This window comes from Loxodonta africana, chromosome 16 (genome assembly GCF_030014295.1).
Source record: "Loxodonta africana isolate mLoxAfr1 chromosome 16, mLoxAfr1.hap2, whole genome shotgun sequence".
NCBI lineage: Eukaryota > Metazoa > Chordata > Mammalia > Proboscidea > Elephantidae > Loxodonta > Loxodonta africana.
The window spans coordinates 27460238-27485025 of record NC_087357.1 but is presented as its reverse complement, the minus strand read 5'-3'; the positions used below and the strand labels follow the sequence as shown (position 1 = coordinate 27485025).

Below are 24788 nucleotides of genomic sequence, written 5' to 3'. Positions count from 1 at the left end.
TATTGAGTTCTTCCTAAGCATCAGTACTGGGGCCTGGGGTTCAAGTGATCTTTCTTTGGGACCCTCTATGCTGAGTCCTTTGCAGATTTTTAAAGCATGAGGCTTATCTTGCAAAGCTGTCAAGGCTGGTATCATGAAATGATAAGCAGGAGGCAAAATGATTTTATACAAGCAGTCTTAAAACGCACATATGGTTTGCTTTTACATTTTCTCTGTGCTTTGCATTTTATCTGAGATTATATAATCCACATTTAAGGCATAAAATTTATTGAAAGTGTATAGAGGAGCTGGCACTTGGTCCCCAAGAACACTAGTAAAAAGTAACATTACAAGAAAAGAATAAAAAAACTGGAGCAATATTTGGAAAACGGTAAACTATGAACTAAAGAACAATGGACTGGTAATGCAAAGACCTGTGTTCTAGTTAAAGACCATAAGTCGCTAACTTGGCTTCAGGTATAAAACAGCAATGTGAAAACCTCCCCTACCCACCTAAAGTATTACTATAAGAATGAGATGATTATACCTACACATATATACATTTTTGTAATTGCTTTGAAAATATACTGTTACATAAGTTGGTCTTGTCACTCTATCACATAAATGACCTTTGTGAAGAAAGTAGGGAGAAGGGAAGGAAGGAAAGAAGGAAGGAGAAAGGGAGGGAGGAAGGGAGCAAGAGAGGGAAGAAGGGGAAGAGAGGGAAGAAGGGAGGGAGAAAGGGAGGCCAGAAGAAAGGAAGGAAAGAAATAAAAGAAGAAACAAACTAAGCAGTTGTAGACAGGTAATATCCAATTTAACATTGTTCTCTCCCACGTATTTATTTCAGAGTTCTTTGTAATTCCCCTGAGTTGGGTTTGTATAGGAGGAACATAATGAACCATGGGCGAGACTTTGTATTTGTAATAAATGGAGCCAAATGGTTTGGGTTTGATAATCTTCTGAGGTTTATCATATGAGCTTAGCCAGTTTCCATTGGTTTCTGGGTAACGGAATGCTGACATGGATCTCCAGGGAGCCAGGTGGCTTCGCGTTCACCTTGTTATACTCCCAGTCAGTCCCAAGGCCCGCCAGGGTGGGAAAAGCGAAATGTTGTAGCCCTTGGGAAATTTTAAGCCCTCATACAAATATAACCTCCACAAGTGTATGAAATTTCAAATGGTAAAGAGGGAGGAAAATAGAGCACAATATACCTGCAGAAACCTTTTTCTCTGCAGATTAAGGAATTAATTGCCTTCTCTCAGTTTCGTTGTTAGCACCAGCAGAGCAGGGAGAAGGTGGGAGGAAGAGGCTATTTCTATAAGAAGAGGACACTGCTTTCTTTCGAGCTTTAACTTGCTTAGATCCGGAATTTTAAACCAAACAAGGAAAGGGAAACTTCAAGCTCCATTTACTTTTAGCAAATTGGGACTTCTTGTCTCAATCTGAACGTAGGCAAACTTGTTCCTGGTCGTCATGTTGACACTGTGGCCGTTTCTACCAAAATAACTGGGTAGGTAGAATTTAGCTTTAAAGTCCATTAAAATGCCAGTATCTTCATACCCCCAGCACAACAGAAGTTGTGGGAAGTAGAGGAAAAGTGTGGAAAGAGTTAGAAAGGGGATGATACAGCTTTGACCACACTGCCATGTTTGTTTCCCTAAACTAGCACATCCTAAAGCTCCTGGTCTATCAGAAACACTGATCTCCCAAAGATAAGCATCTGTGATTCTAGAAAAATCGTTTCTAGTTCTTAACGTTCCGATCCCAAGTTTGACTACAGAAATGAGCTTAAGTTTACCTAAAAGGCTGCCATCCTAGCAGAGTGCTGGGGCCTCTGACATAATGTGACAGGTAGAGGGCTCAGTGCCTGATTTCCCACCATCAGGGAATTTGGTCTCTCTGTCAGCTTGCCATAGAGTAGGCCCAGCTAAGCCTGGAGCGGAACAGCCTTGCAATTAGCAGCAAATCACCATGGTGGAGTAACTGGAGAGCTTGCTGATCTGTGAGTCTGGGATAAACCTTCAGGCAGTGTCCCAATTTTTGAATATTATTTATTTAGGCTTTTCCTTTGCATCGACATAAAAGGTGATTTAACTGACAACTATGGCTCATTCTGGTGATCTGCCACTTCTTCCTCCAAAGAAAGTGTACATTTTCATTTGTAGATCACGCTTTCGTTTTGGGAAGAAAAACAAGGCGGCAAAGGAAGAAGGCATCTCACCAGTTACACTGGGCATGGAGCCAGGAATACAACAAGCACTGCAGGGGTAAGAAGTAATGGATTTTAATTGGTGCCTAGGGGTAAAGGTCAGCTCTCTTGGAACAATGGGCATTCTCTGGTGGTAACTGACTGAGTCTTCTCTGGGAGTTTGTAAATGTCAGGAATGCACTTCCAAATGGAAACACAAAGGGCTTGGGTCTGAGGAACAAAGAAAGCATTAGACAGTCGAGAAAATATGTAAATCTATTGGTGAAATAATGCATAAATAAAGTCTAAGGGTTTTGTGTCCACACATAAATATGCCACATAAAACAGATTCAAAGGAAAAGTAGACTGCTTCCATTATCAGACAAGTGCCTTCCTGAGATCCAACATCTCTTTCCCCAGCACAAGTTGGGCTCTTATCCTGGACAGCCTCCGAAATTCAAACACTGTAATTGTTTTAGTCAAGTTGAATGAATTTAGCTTCCAATAACAACTACAACCATCCCAGTGAAAAGTGAATTTGCTGAAGGTGAAAGCATTTGTTGAAAATTTCTAGCTATTCACTCTTCCAAGAGAATTTGGGCTCACTAAGAAAGCAGTGAAGAAAGAGATGGACTACCAGTCATCAGAACACCAGAGGACCATCCCGAACCCCCACAAATGCTTCTCTTACTGCCATGTTTCAGTCCATCATCGCCATGGAACAAAGACCTGGGGATCTGTTTCCACAAAGATAACAGCCAAGATAATCCTGTGGGAAGTTGTACCCTGTCACGTGGGATCACTACGAGTCAAAATCGACTCAATGGCACCCAACAACATCTACTAACCTAAAGTTTGGCAGTTTGAAACAACCCAGCAGCACTGCAAAGGAAAGGCCCAATAATCTGCTTCCATAAAGATTATTGCCAAGAAAACCCCATGGAGCAGTTCTACTCTAATACTTGGGGTCACCATTAGTCAGAATCGACTTGATGACGATGGGTTTATATTTTCTAAATCAACAATTAAGATATATCATCTGTCAAAAGAGTACTTCATAAGCTTTTGAGTGCAGAAGAGCAGGATGTATAATATGGATTATAAAAAGATTAAGATTTTTGGAAAGAAAAGGTATAGTGCCTGTACCAATGTGAACTCCACGTTCATTTCCACCTACATACCTCTCCCTTCAATCTGTGAGCCCTCTGAGGACAGGGCCCTGTGCTAGACATACTTGTATCTCCACTGCCTGTCATTCCATAAATGTTGATTCAAATAAATTATCTTTTTTCTGTTGTGAATGTCATGACCCATGTCATACCAGACTGCTACATTGGACAACTTAAGCTGTCTCATGCTGCCTTCCTGACTATTCCAGGCTATGGTCTTCTCCAAACTCTCAGGGCCTTTGTCATCTGTACTTTGCAATCCATCATCTTTCTTGCAGTGTCCCTTAATTGCATCCTTGCAGGAGGATGGTAAGCGCCATAAGGACAATGCACAAGGTTCAAGCTTTTTTTATATTCACCATAGTACTTACAAAGCACTGGGCACAAGCCAGGCATTCAATTAGATGGGTGTCAATTGATTTCTCCTTAAAATTGCACCTCTCAATCCTATCAATAGCCCTGACTGACCATTAGTTACTAAAGGCAAATGCTGAATATATCAAATTTATAATAAGGTAAATTTTACTTCCATTAATTCAATCTTAATAATGTCACCACCGTCCATTTATTAACTTCACAAGGAAGACAGGAAAAAAGTTTAGAATAACTGAACATAAATTGCTTTATTAGGTTAAAAATTGTAATTCAAATAGGTCACGGAGACTTTGTTTTTTTGGTCTAATTAGTTCATTAAAATCTAATGGAATTAGCATGTCTTAATAGTCAAAACAGGTATGCTTATTCATTTAATTATTTCCATATCACACAAAGCTATGCACTGTACTCTGTGAACACCTGTTTCTCACAGTACACATGCTGAAAGACAGTTTTCATTTTCTCTTCCGACAAATATTTGCTGTTCTGTAAAGGCTTGCTTGAGTCCACAAAGATTGAGTTCTATGTACATAGCTATTATGATACATATAGCTCTGCTATAATTGTTTATCCATTCATCTTCTCTAGAAGACTGCACAATCCTTAAGAGCAAGGACAATGTCTTGTATCTCTAGTCTCCTTCCTAATTCTTAAAAAAAAAAAAAGGCGCAAAATAGGCATTTGATAAATTTTGGTTGAATTGATAAATGACAGCATAAGGCATAGCCATATAATTTGAAACAGATAATAATTATAACAATGAGGCTAACATTTATTGAGCGCTCTCTATGTGCCCAGGCAATGTTCTGCTTTATTTTCACTCTTCATTTGATTTGTTACAACCATTTATATTTTATTTTAGAGATGAGGAAACTGTATTTTGGAGAGGTTAATAAACAAACCAAGAGATAAAGCCCTGTCTAAGGACATACAGTGGCAAAGAGCTACAGCTACTAATTAAAAGGTCAGCCGTTTGAATTCACCAGCTGCTCCTTGGAAACTCTATGGGGTCCTATAGAGTCGCTACGAGTCGGGATCAACTTGAGGGCAATGAGTTTTTATTTTGTTTTGTTTAAGGGCACACAACTAGTATGTGGCGTACTTGGAATTTAAAGCCAGGCAATCTGACTCCAGGGTCAATCATACTAACATTACACCACAACTAATGACTCCACCAAGTAAATATTCACATGACCATCTTTCTACAGCAAAGTGTAGCTCTCTAGAGGCTGGAAATAGGTGTTCAGTTGATACAGCTGATGAGTGTTGAAGATACCAGGTACACACATAAATAAAAGAAAGAGGCCACCACACAGAGGGATGGAGGAGTAGGTAGGAGAAAAAAAAAAAATTATTATTATTTTTTTTTAGGTAGGAGAGGCAGCATTAAAAGGACAAAAGTCCATTAAGTTCCACCCGAGCAATAGTATTTGAATCTGTCCCTGGGGAGCTGAGGAGCCTAGCTCTAGGTCTGCCACACCCCCACACTTGAGTCATAATTGTGTTTTCCTTCCTGGCAAAACCAATTTCAGCCACAGCCATCAACATCTTTTACCCCTTTGAAACCACTCAGGAAGAACAGATGATAAGGGTAAATGGTACTCCCTCAGAAAGTCTTAATAAGTTCCTGGTAAATCAGCCCTCCTCTCTGTGAGAGATCTCAAGAGGAGCTTAAACTCCTACTGCTGAAAACATTTATGATTTTATTATATCTTTTTCTTTCACCCTTTCACTGTGCTCTTTGTGTTAGCTTTCTCTCATCACTATTCTGTTAAAGTCTATGTAGTCACCTCTACCATCTTCCCTCTTGGTTAAAATCCACGCCTTTCCTCCTATGTCTTTCCATCTCTTATCTGTGATAGGCTGTGTATTTAGGGTTCTTTTTTTTTTTTTCTAGTCTTTGTTTTTTTGATTCATCTATATTGTCTTTTTCTCCACTACAGACAAGCTCATTTCCTGGTGGCAGATGCTGTCAATCATGGCAACATTTGGTATAAACACATACAGCCCCAAGCATCAGTAGAACAGAGACTGTTTCTCCCCATCATCAAACTGTATATTCCATACAGCAAGTCTTTCTACCTATAAGGATCTAAGCCAACCTTGTTTGCCTACAAGCTGTAGTTTTTTGTTCCACAAAACTTATCATGGTACTTGACTTGAACGAAGGGTTTTGAAATGAGAAATATACCAGAGGTTAAAAAAAAAAGAGGACCAACCAAACCCATTGCTGTTGAGTCAATACTGACTCATAGCAACCCTATAGGACAGAGTAGAACTGCTCCACAGGGTTTCCAAGGTGCAGCTCGTGGATTTGAACTGCCAACCTTTTGGTTAGCAGCCGAGCTCTTAACCACTGTGCTACCAGGGCCCCATTAGAGGTTAGGGACCCAGTAAAAGATGGAGGTATATGCCTAGAGGGAAAGAAGATTAAAACCATCAAAAGACAATTTGGTCCACAAAGGTCAGGTCGGAAGAACGAATGCTTAATTGGAAATTATTTAACCCCTGAGGCTGGTGGTGGTCTCTTAATTTCTCCAGGGAAGAAAAAGTGGCTTTATTAAAGATTCATTGACATTGACTTTGTTTTCCTGACAGCACCAAGAGAAAGCCTGGGGCAAGTCTGATATACTGAAGTGAAACATGCCCACCGTAGTAAATATGGCACATTTCTTGTAGCAGCCAGCATTCATCTCCATCCATCATGAGAGCAGCACGGGCTGTTCACTAGAAACAAATGTTCTAGATACAGTACGTCAAACACCGGATGATGGAAACCTCTGAGAAACCACAGGGAGTATGCTGGAAGCAAACAGACCAGAATGTTGAAAAGACCTCTGACTATTTTCCACAGCTGAGCAGAACTAGGAACCAACCTAAAAGAACGCATTTGACCTTCATAAAAGGGTAACGGATGGACACTTAACATTAGGCCAGCCAGATGTCAGGGAATACAAGCTCTAATAAAGACTGATGATGAGGGAAAAATAAATATGTAGACAGATATACACAGGTAAGTAAATAATCTGTTTCTCAAATAGGGTTAAGAAGACAGCCTCTTAGATAATCAACCACTGTGAAACAGTCAACAAGATAAGATACATGCAGTTTCCAGATCAATCTTACTTCATATCTTCCAGAGACTAATTTAGGCCACCTCTATGTCGATTAACTCCCTTTGTTGCTGCTGTTCTTAAAAAGTAACAAAGTCAAAAGATAAAGTTCTATTTTTTTTTTTTTTTTTGGTAGAGAACCACCACGTGAACTCAATTAGGAGGCCTTATCCAAACTTAGGAAAAATCAATTTATAGAGCTATCTATCACCTATCTATCTATTTTATGTAACTAGCTAGCCATCTTTGTTTTTAAAATATAACTAATAAAACTCTAAATTAAAACATCAATGTCTTTATACAGTATGAAGAGAAACATGGTCTTCATATAGATACATCTTATTGGTTTTTTTTTTTCAAATCAGCAAGCCATAATTAATATTTAATGTACTAGATGCTTATTATATATGATAGGCACATCTTACAAATGAGGAATAATAAATATGTAATTTTAATTATGCAAGAAGCTTCCTTCCCACAACAACAACAACAACAACAAAATTTTAGCAAATTAATGCTGCATGAAATAGTATAACCTGACAGGTTCTGAGAACTCAGGCAGACTGGAATACATTGGGGATGGGGAGAGACAGATGCAAGGGAGAAGTAACTAGTTTTTGGAATCTATGCAGTGATCATAATTAATTGGCTGAATCTGCAATACCTTTTTTTTTTTTTTGCAGCATTAGTACCAGAGATGCACAGATAAGATTTAATAAAAATCAACTGGGTACCTGCTATATAGTGGACTGTACTATGTTATGATACGTTCTCTGATTTCTACAAAGCTGTACAGGTACACAGCTGTTTCCCTGACCAAATGAAACAACCATGTTATACATGGTAGCTCCGTAACCAGAAAGGGGAATGGCCTAGACCAGGTTTTTGGCTTTCTTTTTCTTTCCCTAAGTATGTTATCAGGAGCCCAGGAGTTGCAGAGGGATTCTCGAGGGCAACCTTGGGGCAAGGAGGAGGTTGCCTAGTGGGGCACTGCTCCTGGTACTGTGCCCCTGTTGCAAACAGAACACTCTGTACTTATTCTGTAGCTTGTTTGAAAACCAGGGGCTTGGATGTCTGCTGGAAAATCACCCTGAAAAAAATGTACATGTGGAGTGCTGTCTTGGATTTTTTTTTTTTTAATGTTCAAGAATAGAACTAAACCATACTTGATGGCCTGACACAGTATAAACATTCAGCTGTACTTAGGAAGGATCAAAGCAGACCATCTTCCCCTTTAGCCATTGTTGCCCAGGTTAAGTGTAGGGAAGCAAGCATTTGTTCACTAAAAAAGTCACTTTTATTGAACTTTGGGAAATGCCATTTCCACTATGTCTCCAAGTTCACGCATTTCACTTCTTTGTGAATAAAACACTCATTCTTTTTAAAAGATTAGAGGCAAATGGATGATCTTGTGTACAAAGGGACAGATAAAAGAGCTAGGGTGGAATGAGCAAGTGTTGAGTGTCCGCCAAGGGAAATGTCATGCACCCCCTTTGATGTATTATACAATACGCTAGTTCCCCTTGGCCCCGCCAGATAACGTGGAGTGAGTGTGATGCAAAGTCCTGGCATTTTAAATATTAATCATGTTCTTCCAGGCTAGAAAAAATAAAATTATACATTATAGCCTAGAAAGGACTGAAACCTACAGGGGTTATTTTTACTTTTTTTTACTGTCCTTGTTTATTTACTTGAAAGAATTAATTTTTGCAATTAGAGAAAATAAATGACTCAAAGCTGGTTTCACAGGACTCCCTTTTCAAGTTCCAGCCTAGGAGTCCAACACCCTCAGCCATGTGTTAAACACTTACTGTATACTAAGACCTTGTGCTAGGCATGTTAGGGATTACAAAGCTGATCAAGGCACTTTATGCCATCTAGGAGCTTATATTCTAAAAGGAAAATAAGACTTGGTCTACCAGTTAACACTGAGTTGACTCCAACTTACGGTGACTTCATATGCATTACATTAGAACTGTGTTCCATAGGGTTTCAATGGCTGTTTTTTTTTTTTTTTGGAAATAGATTACCAGGTAGGTCTTTCTTCTAAGGTGCCTCAGGATGGACTCGAACCCCCAACCTACTGGTTAGCAGCCAAGTGCTTTAACTGCACCACCAGGGACTCAGATGTGGTCTAACAACTAGAATCCAAAGTGAGAGAAAAGTGCCTAAAAGAGACACAGACGCCTTGGAGATGAAAGAGAATGAGAAAATCTCATTAGCGGAACTGATGAGATTTTATGGGACAGGTGGTGTTTGAAGGGTGTTTTAAAGCCCTAATGATCGTAGCTTTTCTTTTACTAGTTGCATATACCTCAGGCAAATCACTAAACTCTCCAGGATTTAGTTTCCTTATTTTTAGATTTAACAGTAGAATCTGAATATCCCCAAAATATTTTTGGTTATGATTCAACGATTCAAAACATCTTCTTCAGAGAAGTTGGTGATCCCTATTAACCACACCTCTTCCCTTGACCCCAAAGTCACATATGTGGTCTAGACCACCCAACGAAATGACAAAGGAATTAAGCATAGCCAGGATACAAAGAGAAGTGAGGAGTCAATAATCAAACCCTTATTGAGAAAGTGCCACATACAGTACAGTAATTAAATCTAAACATCTGGAGAAAACACAAACAGTGTTTAATGTTGGCATGTACCAAGAGACCCACAGGAATGATCAATGTGCTGTGAGGAGCTAGAGTCCTATTTATAGGATGAAAGTCTTGGAAGACTGTCTCAGCAGGAATGACATTAATTAAGTGGTGATAACACAGAAATGAGAAGGAACTGAGATGTAAAGGGGGCACAGGAAACACAGAGAACAATACTCTCTAGGTTTCTTCTTGGCTGGGAATGTGGTGCGCAGAGCACCGAGTTGTAACTACTGAATGAACTGGCTGCTCCAAGTTAAAACACAACACAGTTTTTCTTTCTTTCCCCAATGAATTACACTTTGGTTTTATATTCTTTAATCCTTGAAAACGTTACACAACACCTAGCGAAGGGTGAAGAGCTCAGGTTGGTTGGGAGGGAGATGTGGGAAGCTATTGCTGATAGATGCACACAGAGTATAAAGTTTTCTTTGTAGGCAGAATACAAATAAATTCAGTGAGAATTTAAGGGTGAGACCAACACTTCTGCATTGATTTTTTTTTTTTTCTTTCCTACATTTGTATTACTTCTGCCCATCACCCTCTCCATCCCAGCTGTTTCTTTCAGGGACAGGTTAAATCGTCTTTTCTCATAGCAGACTGTATGTATGGAGCCAATAAACCACTGCTGACACCAACGAGTCTTGGGATTTATCATGAACTGGAGGTGGTGGGAATGCTCTCCCCTGGTGACATGATGACAGATAGCTACCCTGTCTTTCCTCTGGCACTGGAGCCTACTCAGCCTTGTTCTTCTGGGCCTAACTCATACATCAGATGCCGGATGTAGGGTTTGTTCCAAAAGAGAGAGTATGAATGAGTTAAGATATACCTGAGAGCAGACTTTCTATGTCTCATAGTTATTCAAGATTCCCCAGACTGACATATGATAAGATTACAGTTTTTACCGTAACAGGCGTATCCAAGGAAAGCTGCTATAATTTACAGCAGGCTCGCAGAGAACCTGCCAACGGATGATCATCAACTTAAACTGTAAATAATCGCTTGCTTTGTCCTGGACTCTGATCTCACTAATGCCCCTAACAAGCTGCCTGCAAAGCCAGGGCATGATGCCCACTCTCATATACACGTTGACTGAAGAACTGTGCTTGTCCTCATGATGCAGTAAAAATAGCAGTAAGAAGGGGGTGGCACAGAGGGGTTTCTGGGGAATGCAGGACAGCTGCCCTCATGTTGTCAGTTTTATCCCAGTTGTTCCCAATGATGTGAGAAGCAGAGGGAAGTATTTGGTACAAAAGATGTTAACTTGCAAGAAAACACTCTAGAGACCTGAAAGAATTAATACAATGCTTTAAAGGTGCCTGCCCTTTTCACTGGAGGATAGCAAGCAAGTCCTGGGAGAACTGGAGTGAACATGAGTGCCTTTGTCCTGCATAATTTATACAGTTTTATTTTCTTTCTTCTTCTTCTTTTTTAGATAGTATTTTATTGACTGAGGGAAATATAGTCACACTTTAAAATGCTATGCAGGTAGTATCTCTTTGGTTCAAGTATGTCCCTTTGCGGGGGAAAGTACATACTTCACGGTGATAAACTGACCTCATAAGTAGAAAAACTATACACAAATATACTGCTATGTCAACTTTATGGATTTTTGCACCATCGTAAAGACCTTCATCGTCTTCCAATATTTCTTAAATCTATCAGCATCTCAGAAAGTGACCTTGAAGGCCTCATTTATCTGTAGAGGAAAAGATCCTTTTGCTTAGGTTCCCCCATAAACACTGTGATTTAAACAGTGTAGGACCACCTCTGCTTCTATGACAGTAACTGGCTCAGAGTCAGCTATGCTCTCATAATCATGGGTAGTGACTCCTCTTTCCCTGGAACTAGGGTCTGCCAAGCCTTAAGATCAGCTAACTGCACATGGCTAAATGTCTTTCTTAAAGTCCTACAGATAATTATACAGTCTGATAAACGTGGTGCAAAGGGTTAAGCACTTGACTTCTAGATGAAAGGTTGGTGATTCAAATACACCCAGCTGAGCCTAGAAGACAGGCCTGGCGATCTGCCTTCCAAAAGGTCACAGCCTTGAAAACCTTATGGAGCAGTTCTACTCTGCACACATAGGGTTGCCATCACTCAGAATCTACTCAACTGAACTGAGTGGATTCTCTGGCAGGGCTCTTTGCTGTATTCCATCTAATCACTGCTGCCAATCTTAGGAGCTACATCTAGACTTGAGAGCCTTATCCTTCATGTCTAGCTCCTGAAAACAACCTTCAAGTCTCCAGACCATCATCGCACTATTCTGCAGCTACAGGAAAGCCTATACTTACAGTCAACACCTAGCATCTTATTATTATTATTGATGTTATTTTAGCACGTAAATGCCTTTTTTTTTTTTTTTTTCTGCCTATGTCACTTCACAAATGGGGAATACTAGGTTTGGAAATCTTAAATGACTCACCCAAGGTCACCTGCTAGATAGAAGCAGAGTCAACACAGGAACTTGCATTCCTAAATCTTAGCTGAGGGATTTTCGATTACGAATAGTTATATTGCATTTCCTACAAGAACTCAGGACATTTCAGGGTGGGACATTGGCTTATTGCTCTTTGTGTCCTACAGTGCATAGCACATTGCCTAATATACGGTTTATTGTTAAATAGTTCTAAAAAATTGGTAGGGATTACAAAAATCAATCCAAACCCAGCAAATATAATGAAATTTCATTGTAAAAATAAAGAATACAAATTCAGTGCCTCAATTTGGATCATTAGAGATCATAATCGTTTAGATATAATTGTTGATGATAGACTCATAAGCAGCCAGTAAAGGGAAGACAAGAATGTTCAGGATATAGCTCTAAACTTGAGGTTGGCATTATGGAACTCTCCTGTCCAGTACTATGGCCACTAGCCCCATGTGGCTATTTAAATCCACACTAAAATTAAATAAAATTAAATAAAATTTAAGATGCAGTTTCTCAGTCACACAAGCCATATTCCAAATGCTTAATAGCCACAAGTGGTTAGTGGCTTTGGTATCATACAACTTAGAGGACCATTTTCATCATCACAGATACTGCCATTTACAGAGGATAATCAGTGTTATTACTTCCAATAATTATATGAAGGAGGAGGAGAAAGACAATAAAAGGAGATAAATGTAGAGGAGAGAAAACATTGACTGAGCCTTTTCTATTTTGTGCTAAGCACTTGAAGTGCTATATTTCATGTAATCCTTACAACTTCCCTGATGAGGTAGGTACTATAATTATCCCCATTTTAAATGTGATGACATAGTACTTGGAGAGATTAAGTAAATCACCATAGTTATACACTTCGTAAGTGGCATGGCTGGGTTTTTCATTCTAGCCAACTGCCTCCAGAGTCCATGCCGAACTGATAAGTTATGCTGATTCTATTGGAGAACTTGAAATGTTTAGAGCCAGAGGGAACATTACATTTAACTGCAGTGGCTATTAATCTAGATGCATATATTTAAAAAAAAAAAAATCTGGGGCATTTTCTCCAGATACAGTCACTAGAGCTTTTCTCCAGAGCAACAGGGATAGGGCCAGGGCACACGCATTTAGGGACCACCAAGTGCTGTTGACGTACAGCCAGAGTTGAGGATGACTGCTTTAGAGATGTTTAAGTCCATCTTCTGCAGTTCCAGGTGAGGAAATGAATAACCTACCCAGATCTAAGATAAGAATCTAGATACTGGTGTTACCATCAAAACAGAATACTGCAAAGGGCATACTAATGAACAGTGCTTTTCTATTTCTTGATGGATATGTTTAGTTCATGTAACCCAGGTTATACTTTGAAATAATAAGTCAGAGCTCAGAATTTGATAATTCAAGCTTATAAACAAACGGATGGATGTAGTACCACTTTCCACCTGAAAAAAAATAGGTCTTTCTCATATAAAGCAAACGTTTTTCTTCTTGGAAAATAATTTCTCTGAAGAGTAGATAACCTTTCCTAATAGCGGCAGTACGATCTGGTGTAAACTGTACTGGCTGCCAACAAAGACTCCTGGATTTTAGTGCCAACTGTGCCCATAACTCTGTGATGGGATGTGAGTAAACCATCTCTTTTCTCTGAACCTTAGTTTGCTTATATGGAAAATTAGGGTGTTTGTAAAGGTGACCTCCAGGGCCCCTTCCAGCTAAGATCCATTCTCAAGAGGTACCAATCATACCACTCTTTCCAAGGAACCGTCGTCTTCTGCCAAATGTGGTGTCTCTACCTGATATTTGTGTCCAGGCTGAACGAACACTAGAATGAAAACTCCAACTTGCCCCAGGTCACTGCATTCACTTTAACTGTAGTTAAACTATTTACTCAATGTCAGGGGAGCTTGGGGGACTCAAGGAGGAATCTGACAGAAGGTCCATCTTTTCTGCTGCCTTATCAACGTTCCTCTGATTCCTGTGACTGATTGGTCAGAGCTATTATGAAAGAGACAGCAGCATCCACTCAACAAAACTCATCGCTGTAGCTGCCTTTCAGGAATGGTAATGATCCACCTACCCCTTGCCCTCCTACATTCACAGCTGCTGATCTGAAAACTATGATGTGTCAGACTTTTTTCTCACCTTAACATCCATCAAGTCATCTTTACGTCTCTAATTCCAGCTTAACTGTAATGAATTTTAGGTAGCTAAAGAGGTTTTTTTTTTTTTTTTTAAAGAGGTTAGCCAACCAAGACAGAATCATGAATAAGTAGCGTTCTGACTATACACTTCTTACCTTTCGCTTGTTGGTAGGACACACATACAGATAGCTCAGAATTGTCTTCAACCCAACTTTATCATTCAGCTTCTCATAGGTTGTCCCATAATCGGTTGACCTATAATTCAAAAGGAGCATTAATGAGGACAGAAGTATACGTCATTTGGCTGCTTGTCCGGATAATGCATGTTTTACATAGCAGAATGGCTCTCTGGAGGTTTCTGAATGATTCATGTAGTATATAATGATGCTTAATTATGTACACAGTAGCATCGTTTGAGTGGTTAACATTTGCATTTAAATTGAATTGGTAAAAATTAAAACTCCATCACTTTACTGCTCCTTAATGTATGCACACTGCATAAAGAATGTAGTTAATTTTAAAAGATTAAGAGATGAGGGTGTCCCTAGGATTTGACCAAAGAAATAAAGTGTTTTTAGTTGGATTCGACATCTCCAAACTTTAGCTTTATCACAGTGAAAAAGAAGGTTCTCCTGATTTATCTACAAATTGTGTTTTCTTCCATGAGTCACAGAATATATGGTAGGTCAGTCTCTTCAAAGGTCATTCAGTCTTTTCCTATTATAGTCATGCATCACTTAACATCCACGATATGTTCTGTGAAATAGGACATTATATGATTCGGATGCTGTGCAAACATGGGATTGGATGCTGCTGCCTACGAGTCGAAGCATACGCTGTTATACGGTAAACTTTTTATTTGTAAGTAGGGAAAGTTCACATTAAAATAATGATAAAAAGTACAGTACAGAACATACATAAGCCAGTAACACAGAGTTTTATTATGACTATCAAGACATACGTATTATAGGCTATATATGTTCTGTTTCATTATACACCTGGCAGTGCCATCACTTTGTGTAGAAGAGGCATGAGATACACATGTTGTGTGTCGGAAGCTGTTGCATTTGCTATGTGCGGTTATGTCTGTTACTCGTTACCCAATCGGAATTTCTGAACGCTATTATAATGTTATGGAAACATGGATGTGTATGCAATCAGACATTACCTGAACAGATGTTATTTGGTGCATGCCTGCATTTAAAATTAAGAAAATGTCTTAATAATAAGTGAAATTTCACAATCTTACTCATTGGCCTTTTCCACCAACCCAGAGTTGTGAGGACGTTACCTTGGAACTCCCTTTGTTGTTCCTGTAGATTCTCTCCTCTTTATCTAGCCACCAGTCAGTAACTGAATAAACAGGTTTTAATCGCCTTCTCTATGAACATCTGCTATGTATTTCAGGATCATCATCTTATTAGATCATTACAGCCATATATAGTAGGGAATAGGTGAGAGATGTTAAATGACCTGTTAAAGTCACACAGCTGATAAGTGGGCCAGTTGGAATCTGAATCCAGGTACACTGGCCTTATTAGCCATGTGCTTCTTTCAGTATTGTCTTAGTCACCTAGTGCTGCCATAAAAGAAATACCACAAGTGCATGGCTTTAACAAGGAGAAATTTATTTTCTCACAGTTGAGTAGGTTACAAGTCCAAATTCAGGACGTCAGCTCCAGGGGAAGGCTTTCTCTCTCTGTCGGCTCTGGAGAAAGGTCCTTGTCCTCAATCTTCCCATGGTCGAGGAGCTTCTCAGGCGCAGGGGCCCTGGGTCCAAAGGACGTGCTCTGCTCCCTGTGCTGCTTTCTTGATAGTATAAGGTCCCCAACTCTCTGCTCACTTCCTTTTCCTTTTATCTCTTGAGAGATAAAAGGTGGCGCAGGCCACACCCCAGGGAAACTCCCTTTACCTTGGATCAAGGAGGTGACCTGAGTATCAGTGGTGTTCCAATCCCACCCTAATCCTCTCAACATAAAATTACAACCACAAAATGGAAGACAACCATACAATACTGAGAATCATGGCCTAACCAAGTTGATACACATTTTTGAGACACACAATTCAATCCGTGACAAGTATACTAACAGCTTGGTTTTTTAATACTTAAAGAAGAGAGACACGAAATTTCTTTTGTCATGTAGGAGAGCCCAATTCAAGCCAGTCATTTATTCATTCAAATTTATACAGCTCCTAAAATATACTAGGTACTGTGTTAAATAATGGGATACAACATATAAGCCCTACTCACAATGATCTATCACTTTGCATAACCTCTAATCTCAAGAATCTAACAGTTTTGTTTGAGAGAGACAGAAACATCCACACAGTTACAATGTGTTAAATGCAATGATGGAGATGTGAATTATAATGCTTTGAAAAAAAAGTTGGTCTAATTAGAAAATACATGCAATAATATAATCATTTAAATTCTTTTCTGATACTGAAAAAGATACAAATACCCACAGGTCATAAAAACCAAATATAAAAAGTTTATGTTAACAACCTCACTAGCATTCATTAAAATGCTACACTGCAGCAAGAAAGATGTGCAATCTGTGGTTCTGGAATTAAGAATTTGTTATGGCTAGGGATTCAAAATATTCTTTCCTGAAATAAATACTGACGTTAAATCAGTACATGATAACTACCAGAGTCAATACTTTAAACAATGTAGACGACATTACAAATCCCAGGAGATTAGTGTATTATTTTAGGAATCCTGGAAGACGTAAGGGCTTGGAAAATGGATAGGATTTTACAAAAGGGAGGTAGGAAAAACATCTTGGACCAAAAGGTACCTGTGTAACCCAAAAAAATTATTGGCTTTCTTCAGGACCAGTCTCTGAACTACTCAAACAAGCCTCAGCTCGATAACCAGGAATATTTGAAAAGCATTCCAAAACTATTTCACAGGAAAGCGTACTCATGAACCAAAACTTCTCAAAATCCGCCTTCCATATCCATTATTGTCTCTTCCAACTCGCGGCTGACATGAGGATATTTACTCCTATGCTCTAAGAAACATCTGACACCTTTCCTCAACCAGTGTCATGGACTGAATTGTGTCACCCCAAAATATGTGTCAACTTGGCCAGGCCATGACTGCCTGTACTGAGTGACTGTCCAATCCTTTTGCCATCTGACATGATTTTCCTATGCATCGTAAATCCTACCTCTACAAAGTTAACGAGGCAGGCTTAGAGGCAGTTGCATTAATGAGGCAGGACTCAATCTACAAGATTAGGTTTTATTTTAAGTCAATCTCTTTTGAGGTATAAAAGAGAGAAGCCAGCAGGGGGCATGGGGACCTCATGCCACCAAGAAACAAGAGCCAGGAGACTAGCACATCCTTTGGACCTGGGGTCCCTGTGCTGAGAACCTCCTCAACCAGGGAAGATTGATGGAAAGGACAGAGAGAAAGCCTTCTCCTGGAACTAGCACCCTGATTCAAACTTCTAGCCTCCTCAACTGTGACAGAACAAACTTCTCTTTGTTAACGCCATCCACTTGTGGTATTTGTTATAGCAGCACTAGATGACTAAGACACCTAGTCTACTTTTGGTGTTTGATATTTTCCCTACTCTTAACCTGGCCTTTCTGGGTCAACGTTCTCCTCTATCTAACAGTTCTACTCTGCACACACGGAGTCACCACAAATTGGAATTGACTCAATAGCAAGTAACAACAAGAACAGTATTTGTCTCTAAAATTTCACAAGCGTGTCTGACTCCTTTTATTGTGTAGCTTATTCTATTTGTTTTTCTAGACAATAATTAAAAGGTTGAAAACCACACAAGAAGATGCAAAATTTATCTTTGGGGGATGGGAATAGGGTGAAATGTATAAATACTCCATTAATAAATTTTGCCTAGGGAAAGGTGGAAATAAGTAGGACTACATTGTCCATGAGATAGTAGTTCGATTTTCCTAGTGCAATAATGGGAATGGAGGCTAGAGAAGCAGGAACCAAGCTATGGAGACTGTGATAATGAGTTTCTTTTAACTCTTATTAACTGGATCTCTGAGCTATTCAATGAATATTTTTGTATTCAAAAAACATACTCTACAAAGGCAAATGAAGATGATTCTTTAGGGATTCTATGTGGAATTATCCGTGTGTGTGTGTGTGTGTGTGTGTGTGTGTGTGTGTATAACTGAAATCCCAGTGTGACAAGGTGATAATGGAATGACTAGTTCAGATTTACATTAGCAGTTTTCCTTTAGGAGAGATTATATTATGTTATTGGGCACTTTGCTCTTATTATAAAACCACCTATCCACTAATCCAGCTCCCTCAAGGTATGTGTCATTATTTTTGTGCCATCTCTGGCCCCCTGGTTTTGAAAGATCAAAAACTAAACCAAAACTTCCTGAGATAATACTCAATTACAGCAGATGTAAAGGGTTAAACATTATGGCATTGTAATATATTGGATAGAAAGAAAAAAATTGTGCACTTTTACATGTCCAAATGGTATAGACTAGTGATTCTCCAAGGGTGCCATAAGAGTAGATAAGCCCATATTGGAGTTAGAGTGTGAAGAGGTGTCATGTGCAGAACTGACAATCAACTGACATATACCGCTACAATGGTATAGCAATACTGGGCGTGGAAATACTTGTAAACCAATTGGTAAGTAATCACAGTCCCAAATTCCTTGAGTGGCTGCTCTTCCCACCCTCACCACCATGGCCTCTCCCTTGAAGACCTCCTAGATCTCTGCAACCAAAAGATGGAGGGCTGGCACAGCAGGGGTCCCCAAGAAACTTGCTCCAATGCTAAGACCAACATCTGTTCTGATTGATCAGTGCATATGCCAATCAGCCTGAGCCTCAGTGGGGAAGACAGGGACCTAGAGAGTAGCACTGCACCCTGGAAAAAAATTCCCAGTGCCCATATGCATTCTCTACTTCACAGCTAACAGATCATCCAGGTATCCTCACATGTTGAATTATGAGAATTGAAGTCGCCTAGACACCTGGGCAACAGGGGAGAGCAGACAGGGAGAGCAGTGGGCTGGCTGGTGAGCCAGTATACTGGTTGTTAAATATTTTAATTATCATCCCTGGGTATGGCGGTGGGTGTTTTCCAAGGTCAGAGCTGATTTGGTCAAATTTAATGTTCCTTTACTTAGAGCTTTTCATGGATTTTAATATTCTAAATGTGAAACTCTTAAACGTCTATTTCATGCAGTATTTTCCAAGTATATTTCCATTCTTGAGGGGAGTCTAATGAAATTACTGTTCTGAGCAACATACTTAGGGAAATACAACATAAACAACAATGACAACAAAAGATATGGATCTTGACTTTAAAAGAAACGGGAACTAATAAAGATATTTTTAAAAAATAAATTTGCAAACAGACGCGCCAGAGTATGCTAACCATAAAGTGACTGTTAAAAAAAAAATAAGGAAGTGATATTTTAAAAAATATGCTTCATAGATAGACATGTTTAAGATGTAATATCCAGAAACCAAACCCACTGCTGTTGAATCGATTCCAACCCATGGAGACTCTGTAGCACAGAGTAGAATTGCCTTGTGGGGTTTTTAAGGCTCTAATCTTTACGGAAGCAGACAATAACATCGTTCTCCTGAGGAGCAACTGCTGAGTTCGAACCGCCAACCTTTCAGTTAGCAGCCTAGTGCTTAACCACTGTGCCACCACAGCTCCTTGATACAACATAAAAAAAAAATTTTTTTTTAATTCTCAACATGTACCATTTTTTTTTAAACACCCCAAAGCAAGCATTATTTTTTCTTCAGACTTTGTTTACAGGTTGACTTATCACAGATGAAAAACAGGGCTTCTGTCAACACTTAACATTGTGCTAGAGGAAGCAGTCCGGGAAAATGAATATGCAAGTGTTTCCATCCAGGCTCGCCTGCTTTTGCTTTTGATCCTTAATCCTTCCCTTACCCTTTTAAGAACAGTATCTTAAATAGTGACTCTCAGAACATCTGAAAGGATCTACTCTTCTAAGCATTCGTTGAACATGCTTTCATTTAAGTGTTTATTAGATGCATAGAGATGAGATGAGTTGCTCTGAGGGGTGGGTAAACCATGTCCGAGGCATGACACCTGCTTCTAAGAACTTATGATCTCTCTGAGATGGCAAAGCTCCCATCACACTTGAAGCAGGAATCAATACAGAGTATGGCGAATTTCCACTAGGAGTGGCAGAAATAAAATAAACGATTGGATTTCCTCTGCTAGAATCTTATACCATCAAATGGGATAATAAGCACGGAATCATTCATAAACTAAGTGAATTAATCCATAAAAAATGCTTAATAGCATGACTGGCACATAATAAGCAAACCATATAGCACAGCTTCTGTTATCCCCTTTATAACTCTTTTCTTGATTTTTCTTGGTGCTTTTTGCCTACAATTTACTAAAAGCCATAACATAGGCAGGCCCTTAAGGCAAATCTCAATCACTGAAAATTGCTTCAATTGAGTTTTCTCCTAAGAGAAGACACTCGGCGTTTTACCTTTTTCAAACGTGTCTGAATTTATTCTCTCATATTTTGAAAGACAGGTGATGGGAGTTTTCTGTGGGATCTGAATTAGAGAGTAAAAGAACTGGAATTTGAGAGTTAAAGAGTCTACTTTCTGCGTCTGTAACAACCGCACCCAGATTCCATTGCTGAACAGACTATTATGCTGAAGAATGCTAACAGATAAGATAATAAAAACGAAGGTTTAGTGGGTGCTTACAATGCCATCTACGCTCTTCAAGTGCAGAATCCTACCCAGCGGATATTGATATTAATCACATATTGCAGATAAGGAGGGCTTAGAAGTATAACCAACCTGCTTGAGGCCACAAACTTGGAAGGGGCCACTCCTGAGCCTGCAACCTCAATACCATGCTTCGCTGCCTCCTTCAATGACACAAGAAGCAATTCGCAGGAGGAAAAGAAGATGTATTTACAAAATCAAATTTACATTTCCTAGTAAAAGGAATATGAAGTAAAAGTGTTTGAGGTTTTAAATGGTATAGACCACAGTGTGGCTTGTCTTCACACACAGTGAAAGGGCAGAGGCACCAACGGGGAGAATCAATTTGAAGAAAAGTGTCAGCAGAAACCCTCACAACAATTCAAGGAAAAGCAGGTACTTCTATTACCTGGTCCATATTGGCTCCTGTCGAGGCTAGAAATATGGATAAAATAAGTGGGGTCACTCTGTTCGTGATCAGTGGCTGCCTCATAAAGCGTAGCAGAAAAGAGCAATCCCTTGAAGTCAAACAGACCTGTTCTCAGGTACTCACTAGCTGGTCTCCTCAACCAAGAAGTTTTTTTTTTTTTTTCAGTTCTCCAGGCTTGTTATATCCACTTCACACTGCACTTTTCTATCTAATAGGTCTGCAATATAAGATGCCTAGATCTTAATTCCCCTGCTTTTTTGGCCTCCTCCCAACCCCCTACCCACTTTAGCCTTGCTATGCCCTTTACTTGGAAAGTGCTTTCACCAGATAACCTGATAAATGGTACCCTGACTTTTTTCTGGGCAATGTTCATGCTATATAAAATAGCAATCCCTGTGGTTCAGTGGTAGTATGTTTGCCTTCCATTCAGTAGACCTGGGTCCAATTACAGGCCAATGTACCTCACGCATAGCCACCACCTGTCTACTAATGGAAACACACATGTTGCTATGAAGCTGGACAGCTTTCAGGGGTGCTTACAGACTAAAAGAGACAAGAAAGACAGGCCTGGTGATCTACTTCAAAAAATCAGCCAATGTAAACCCAATAGATCACAAATCTGCAACCAATCATGGAGATGGCTTAGGACCTGACAGTGTTTAGATCAGTTGTTCATGAGGTCCCCATGAGTTGGGGGCCAACTAGACAGTAGCTAGCAACAACTCACTTCCCCACAGTATTTATTCCCATCTGATAGATTATTACTTGTTAGTGTCTGTCCTACCCGACCAGAATATGAGCTCCCTGAGAGCTGGGACTTGTCTATTTTGTTCCATGCTGACTTCCTAGCACCCAGAACAGTACCTAGAATAGGCACTATTTATTTTTGACTAACTGACTCCTTGAATGCTTGGTCTTCTTGTCTTGTGTGGTCCACTTGACTTCTGTGATTTTAAAATTAAGCATCTCACATGGCCTGGCAAGGACTTTTGGATATTGTGGCCTCTGCTATTCACAGATACCATCAGCTGTGTGGAATGAAGCTGGACTACGGTGGTGAACATGTTCTAGATCCCTCTACTTGTTACTTAGAAGCCTCTGCCTGGTATGCATTTGGTTACCTTTCTAAGTGCTGTGAGTGCAATGAACAAATCCCTGGTACCTAGGGCAGTGCTTGGCACACAGCAGGGGTGTTCTCCATACACAGGGTGAATGAATACATGAAGCCTAACGGACACACTCTTTGAATCAGGGATGAGCCAAGCTACTCCTTCAAAAAGGCCTTAGAACATACTGAAATAACCTGACCACCCCTTCTCAACCCTAAGGCCCCAGAGAAGGAAGATGCCCTGTGCAGACATACCAGGCCATATTGCCAAGGTCAGACAGCAAAGACTCAGGCTGTAGAGAGAAGCTGGGGACAGGAAACATCGGGGCATTACTCAAATCGACACCAAGGAGATGTCCCGAAAGCAGAACAGCGTTCACCTCTAAATCAAGCAGCTGCGGCTTCTGTGTTTTCTTTCTTTCCTAAAATCATTAAGACCGGCCACCTTCATTACTCCTGGTGCATTTGGCGGCATAAAAATAGCTTCCAAAGCCAAAGGCGCATTGGCTGCACCACAGGCTCTGCTGCTTAGTAACTTAGAATGCATGAGGTTAAAGCAGTGAGAATAATTTAGGGTTTGGAAAATGTTTGCAGTGAGTGGACATTCAAATAACTTCATTATCATTCATTGACAGATTTTTCTTTTTTTTTTTTTTGACTTGTCAGTGCAATTGATATTTCTATTACCATGTTATAACAAACCCCTGCACATTTTAAATACAGTCACTGGATTCCATTCGTCTACCCACTGTCAAGAAAATATCTCCGGATCCATTTTTCATAATACCTTGAGAATAAAACAGGCAAACTACATCAAATGATGACGTGGAGCTGAAGGAAACTGTCTCCTGCTTTCTAAGGTTCTGCCCTGAAATACGTTTGTCTGTCAGCCTAAACACAGAATTTAAATGTGCTGCTTTTTTTTTTTTTTTTTTTGCTGAGACCTTAGCTGGACAAGCTTCCCTGTTTCCTGGATTCCCTGAGCTTTTCAGGTTAACTTGCAGAATTAACCAAAGGGGCTAAAGAGTAGGTTTAGGGGGGAGGTGTGTCAGTGTGATATAAAATATGTCCACCCTGCCATATGTCCCAGAATTTGTGATATCATCTAAAAGAGCATTTTTCTTTAATGGAAGGGGTGGATACCCATGTATTAGTAAGTTATAAAAATCTCTCTCATCTTTCTGTGCCATTTTTCTTCTTGAATCATTAGGCTGTGTTCCTGATGTTTTGAGTCATATAAGCCAGCTGAGATAAAAAACTTGAATGCATTTGTTTACAAATGTGTGCAAACTGCTCCCAGGAAAAGGTGACAATATGGTACACAACACACTGGCACACACGTGCTATATATTTCTGCTGTAGATAAAACTGTTTTTCTATAAAACAGAGAACATTCAAGATAGGTGTTACCCTTACCTCCGACACATCTGCTACTTTATTTTTGAGGATAAAAATAACCAGTGTTGTCACTGACAGCCGATCTCTGACAAGTTTGCTTAATAAAGGGAAAGGAAATTAATTTAAGCAGAGGTCTACGTGGCTTTTTCAGAAGCAGCACAGGGAGGTGTTATCCTTACCTACCTGATATGCACAGCCTCCTCCTTACACACACAAACACACGGACACGATACCCTGTCCCCAGTGTTCCTGATTTGTACCCTCCACTCCCGTTCCAATGACATCCCCATTAGTCCCTCTCATAATGCGAACTCTCACATTCCTCTATGTCTTGCAAACGCAGAGAAGCTGGCAGTGGTGGGGAGGGCAGATGGTCTGCATTCCTTCTCATCTTTCCCATTTCACTTCATTGCCACCACCTTCCCTGGGGTGCCTGTGCTGGTGATGCCAGTCAATTGGTGGTCCTTGTTCTTTCTTCTGTGAAACCCAGGCCTCTCTACACTGTATTGTCATTGTCAATATTCACATTTGTCTGCATTAACAGCATGTGTTCTCCAAAAGCTGGGCTAGTTCATATTTATTCTTCTTTCTACCTATCAAAGTTCCTACACATATTTCAAGGCTGGATTGAAATATCCCTTCTTTCACTGAACTTAGCCCTATCCTTCCACTATATGGAATGACTCTCTCCTTTACACTCCCATGTAACTCATTAGAACCTCTCCTATATGGCTTCCTATATTATTGCCACGTATTACACTTGTATAGGTCCTAATTCCCTTACTGGGTGTCACGTACTAGAAAGCAAGGTGCATTTATCCTTACTCCTGTGTCCCTCTCTCCACCACTGTCGCTGCTTCTGACACCCACCCAGACTGCTCAAACTATGTTGTTGAATTGACTTGAACACACTGCTCTGGAAGGCTCACTTATATTATCAGGAATCTAATTTCAGAAATTTCACAAGGTATTTTGCATTTCTTTTTAAACAGTAAACAGAAGGGGCACAAAAAACCTTCAGGGCACCTTGCTAAGTTTACGCAGGCAGGGGTAATTTTGATAAATAT

At 39.8% G+C, this 24788-nt stretch overlaps 1 protein-coding gene across 4 annotated transcripts in view; it reads right to left on the bottom strand.

Moving 5' to 3' along the window:
- The window catches only part of SORCS1 (sortilin related VPS10 domain containing receptor 1), a 579047-nt gene that overhangs the window by 260580 nt on the left and 293679 nt on the right, over positions 1 to 24788 (bottom strand). For all 4 annotated transcript variants that reach the window (XM_064269343.1, XM_003409127.3, XM_003409128.3 and 1 more), the window contains exon 3: positions 14209 to 14308. In XM_064269343.1, the coding sequence (XP_064125413.1) occupies positions 14209 to 14308 (100 nt within the window). The remainder of the gene's footprint in view (positions 1 to 14208; positions 14309 to 24788) is intronic.